Below are 3648 nucleotides of genomic sequence, written 5' to 3' on the forward strand. Positions count from 1 at the left end.
AGCCAAGAGTTTAAAGAAATCCCAAGTCCAAAACGGCATCGTTCCAAACTCGAACCGGCAATCAAAACCGAAAACCCATATTTAAAACTCGAGAATTACTGTGACGTCGAGTTACCAGACGACGACCCCCCGTTTGTCTTCGATGCCCACGTAGTAGTCAAATCATGGAGGATACATTCCAACTTGAAGCCATTTTGGAGATTTGATTCCAAAAATATATCCGCTAAACCAATCATTTAGTGAGCAGAAACTATGAGAATACAATCCAAAATTATCTCCATACACCTTTATAGCTTTCATGATATTCCAGGATAAACATTTGATGGTTGATAAGTACAAGCGGACGCGACCATATATACACAAACCGGCAAACATTAGCATGTCGACAGTTAACAATATGCCTAAAAACTACTAAGTTTACGACACATCATTCATCTAAATACTCTAATTTTCATCAATGCCCGCCCCAAGTGATATTGTCCAATCCCTTTTCCTAACTAGTGAGTTAATACTTACAATCCAAAAGCATCAAAATGTGAACCTTTCAGCCTCTTCATCTTCATCTTCGTCTATACCGTCCTCATCTTCGGTGAACATCTCATCTTCCTCTTCAACTTGATCTTCCTCGTCCTCATCCATCATGGCTTTGCCCCTCTCACCTTTGTCCTTCAAACCAGTGCTCAAGACCACAGTTTCTCCCCCGGACTTCTCCATATCCTTCCTCAACTTCTCCATGTTCTCCTTTCTGTGTTCCTCCTCCAAACGTTGCTTCTCTGCCCGTCTTTTGTCCAGATCAGCCCTACACAAGCAAGAAATTGTGAAAACTAGATCAATTATGCACATCCATATTCCGTGGCACTGTAATATATGGTGAAGAAAAGTTGGTTGTTGAAGTTCAGGCCTTACTTATAGCTGTCCATGTACTCCTCAGCACTAGCTTCAACGGCCTTAAAGAAATCCTTCATTCCAGCACCAGAAACTGCAGAAACTCCAACAGACCGCAAGTTCTTATAGAATTCATCCAGCACAAGGGAGAGGCTCTGAGCTAAATTTGAAGAGTATGAACTATCTGCACTCACTGCTGCTTGAAATGTCTCAAAGTCCTCCATCCACTGCATCAACAGCAGTTTTCAAGAGAACAATACACAAAAACGAAAAGTTATTTCATATTTGATTTCACACTTGAAATCGAGAAAATTTTGATGCTCAAGTTAGTGGAGGTGAAAGTTGAAACAGCTTGGTTATCCACTATGTACATTGAACTACAATTCTATATAAATTTTGATTTTTGTATCATTTCAATCAAACTACTAAAATGTGGACAAATAAGAATTAAAAATGGTATTCCAACTATTGAATCATAATGGGCTCGTTTGGATGTGCTTTTAAAATGACTGAAAGCGCTTTTAGAGAAAATGTTTTTCAGTTCCAAAAGCACTTAAAGTGCTTTCTGCAAGAAGCACCAGTTATGTGCTTCTCCCAGGAAGCACTTTAAGTGCTTTTCCAGAATTTACTTGCATATTTACTAAGGATTGGTTCCAAAAACATTTTCACCAAAAGTGGTTTCAATCATTTTAAATGCACATCCAAATGAGCTCAATAATATGAAACGTGAAATCAGGCTAAATTGTCAAGTAGAATTCTTGACAACAGAACCGGTTGGACAACATCAATTCCACTAGAAAAATAAGTTAAATAACATAAAATAACCTCCACGTTGTGTTGTGTTCTGCTCACTGTTACTCATAGACTTCTCATGGCAGACTGCCCCTATAAACATTTTTTCTCCATTTTTTTACATCAATTTGGTAATTTAAACTTTAAACCTGAGTTTGAGACAGATTCTACTACTAAGCCCTAGCAATATATTCGGGAACCATCTACTGCTAATTTAGCGGGAAACCAACTCCAATTGTGGTTTTCCCTAAAAGCTTCCAGACCCACCAAATTCAAGTATATTCAAAGTGGGTATGTCATTGAAGTGCTTATGTATGGGGGGGACGACCGCCGAATTTACATCAGAAATGGGTGTCGGTCTATGTCAGCATGCTCTGTTGTGCTTGCATTCGCACACATATTACATATATAAAGCATACCTCCAAAGCAAACTGATGTTGAGCCACGTCAATCTTGTTGAATGCCAACACAAGAGGTAACCTTGTCTTGTAAAGGATACTACAAGCATAAAGCATGTTGCTCATAAAAGTAACCGGGCTAGCAGAACGAGGTGTATCTACCACATAAGCAATTACAGTAGGAAACGTTGATGCAAACGCTTCTGTGATGATAGCACCAGAGGCAGACCAAGTGAATATCTCAATCTGACCCGGAGTATCCACAAGAACATAATCAAGCTGATGCGCTCGCTTCTCAATGACTGAAACAACCTGAAATTGGAGATCATGATGATAATTTCATTTTGAATACGTGAGAGAAAGAGAAAGAATGATACAAGCCAAAGCATGAGCTACAAGAACCACTTTAATCAAACGAATAGAACCATTATTCCCAAAAATGCAATCAATGCTTATATGGATGACTTAGATAAAAACAAAATGGCACCAAGTCTCATAGGCAACGTTCTATAGAACAAAATTATTTAAGACAAAGATTCACAGGCAACGTTTTACCTCATCAAACTTGGTAGCAAACAAGTTGAGTGAAGTCAAAATCCCCCCATTTGGTCCAAGATTGAATTGCTTCATCACCTCCTTGTACCGAACGGTATCCCTTATGTCAATATTTGCACCAAACGGTAAAGTCATCACAGCTGGGTCAAGGTTCATCACATAGCCACGAATGTCGGATTCACGAGTGTGTGAAACCAACTGCTGCATAAAGGTTGTTTTACCACTCCCTAATCAAAACACACAACACATTACCATCATTCAACTTCAAGCACTCACAAATAACATAACTATTCATCAAATTCAAAACCGAAATGAATCAGGTAGAACGACCACATTGCTATAATAAACAAAGAAACCCCAATTAAATTCGACGCAATTACCTGCCATGCCCACCACAATTATAATAACAGGTTTTCTCTTGAAATTGGACCCCGACTGCCCTGACGATGATTCCTCAACTTGCAGTTTCTTCATCGAATCAGTAAGTTCCTCATCTTCTTTGCCCTTATTCTTCAGAACAAATCAAACAAATCCCAGCTTAATCCAAAAAAAAAAATACCAACTTAATTCAAACAAGTTAGAACAATGACTCACTACAAAAAATTAAATTAAAAACCCCAAATAAGTTTGTAGTTTTAGGGTTTCTGTGCAGGAATTTAAGAGCACAATAAAAGAAACCCTAGTGCGCGAAAGAGAGAGAGAGAGAGAGAGAGAGAGAGAGAGAGAGAGAGTACCTGAATGGTGGAAGAGTCTTCGGAGTCCATGGGTATCGGCGCGCCACCTCCTTCCTCCTGCGATTTGATGTTAATTTTCTGGAAATCTGAATCGATGTCCATTCCGGCGAAGGGGATTGCTGGGTCCCACCTCTTTCCTTCCTGCGCCGCTGTGGGGTGTGGCGAGAATACGGGGGTTTATGGGAGTGCTGGGTGTGCGAGGAGAATATTTGGAGACGTTTATGGGCTTTTCTATGACACTTGTACACTGCTTGATGAAAAAAGAAAAAAGGCAGTTCTCAAAT

General features: G+C 39.5%; 1 protein-coding gene across 2 annotated transcripts; it reads right to left on the minus strand.

Moving 5' to 3' along the window:
* Window positions 1–259: 259 nt before the first annotated feature.
* LOC103403522 (GPN-loop GTPase QQT2-like) lies at window positions 260–3648 on the minus strand. Of its 2 annotated transcripts, none has more exons than XM_008342361.4 (6): window positions 3365–3648; window positions 3011–3140; window positions 2631–2857; window positions 2097–2387; window positions 907–1112; window positions 260–799 (listed from the first exon to the last, which is right to left on the minus strand). In XM_008342361.4, the coding sequence occupies exons 1-6, from the start codon at window positions 3464–3466 to the stop codon at window positions 529–531; spliced, it is 1227 nt and encodes a 408-aa protein (XP_008340583.1). In that variant the 5' UTR covers window positions 3467–3648; the 3' UTR covers window positions 260–528. The 2 variants fall into 2 exon arrangements, with proteins under 2 accessions (XP_008340583.1, XP_028951854.1); XM_029096021.2 differs by having other exon boundaries at window positions 3011–3167; window positions 3365–3505.

This window comes from Malus domestica, chromosome 16 (assembly GCF_042453785.1).
Source record: "Malus domestica chromosome 16, GDT2T_hap1".
In the NCBI taxonomy this organism is placed as follows: Eukaryota; Viridiplantae; Streptophyta; class Magnoliopsida; order Rosales; family Rosaceae; genus Malus; species Malus domestica.

Excerpts from the sequence above, each read along its gene's own strand:
- LOC103403522 (XM_008342361.4), bottom strand. The coding sequence starts at position 3,466 with ATGGACATCGATTCAGATTTCCAGAAAATTAACATCAAATCGCAGGAG. Across the intron at positions 2,858-3,010 it reads AATTGTGGTGGGCATGGCAG|GGAGTGGTAAAACAACCTTT; the intron begins GTAATTGCGTCG and ends TGTTTTGATTAG. Across the intron at positions 800-906 it reads GAGTACATGGACAGCTATAA|GGCTGATCTGGACAAAAGAC; the intron begins GTAAGGCCTGAA and ends TTGCTTGTGTAG.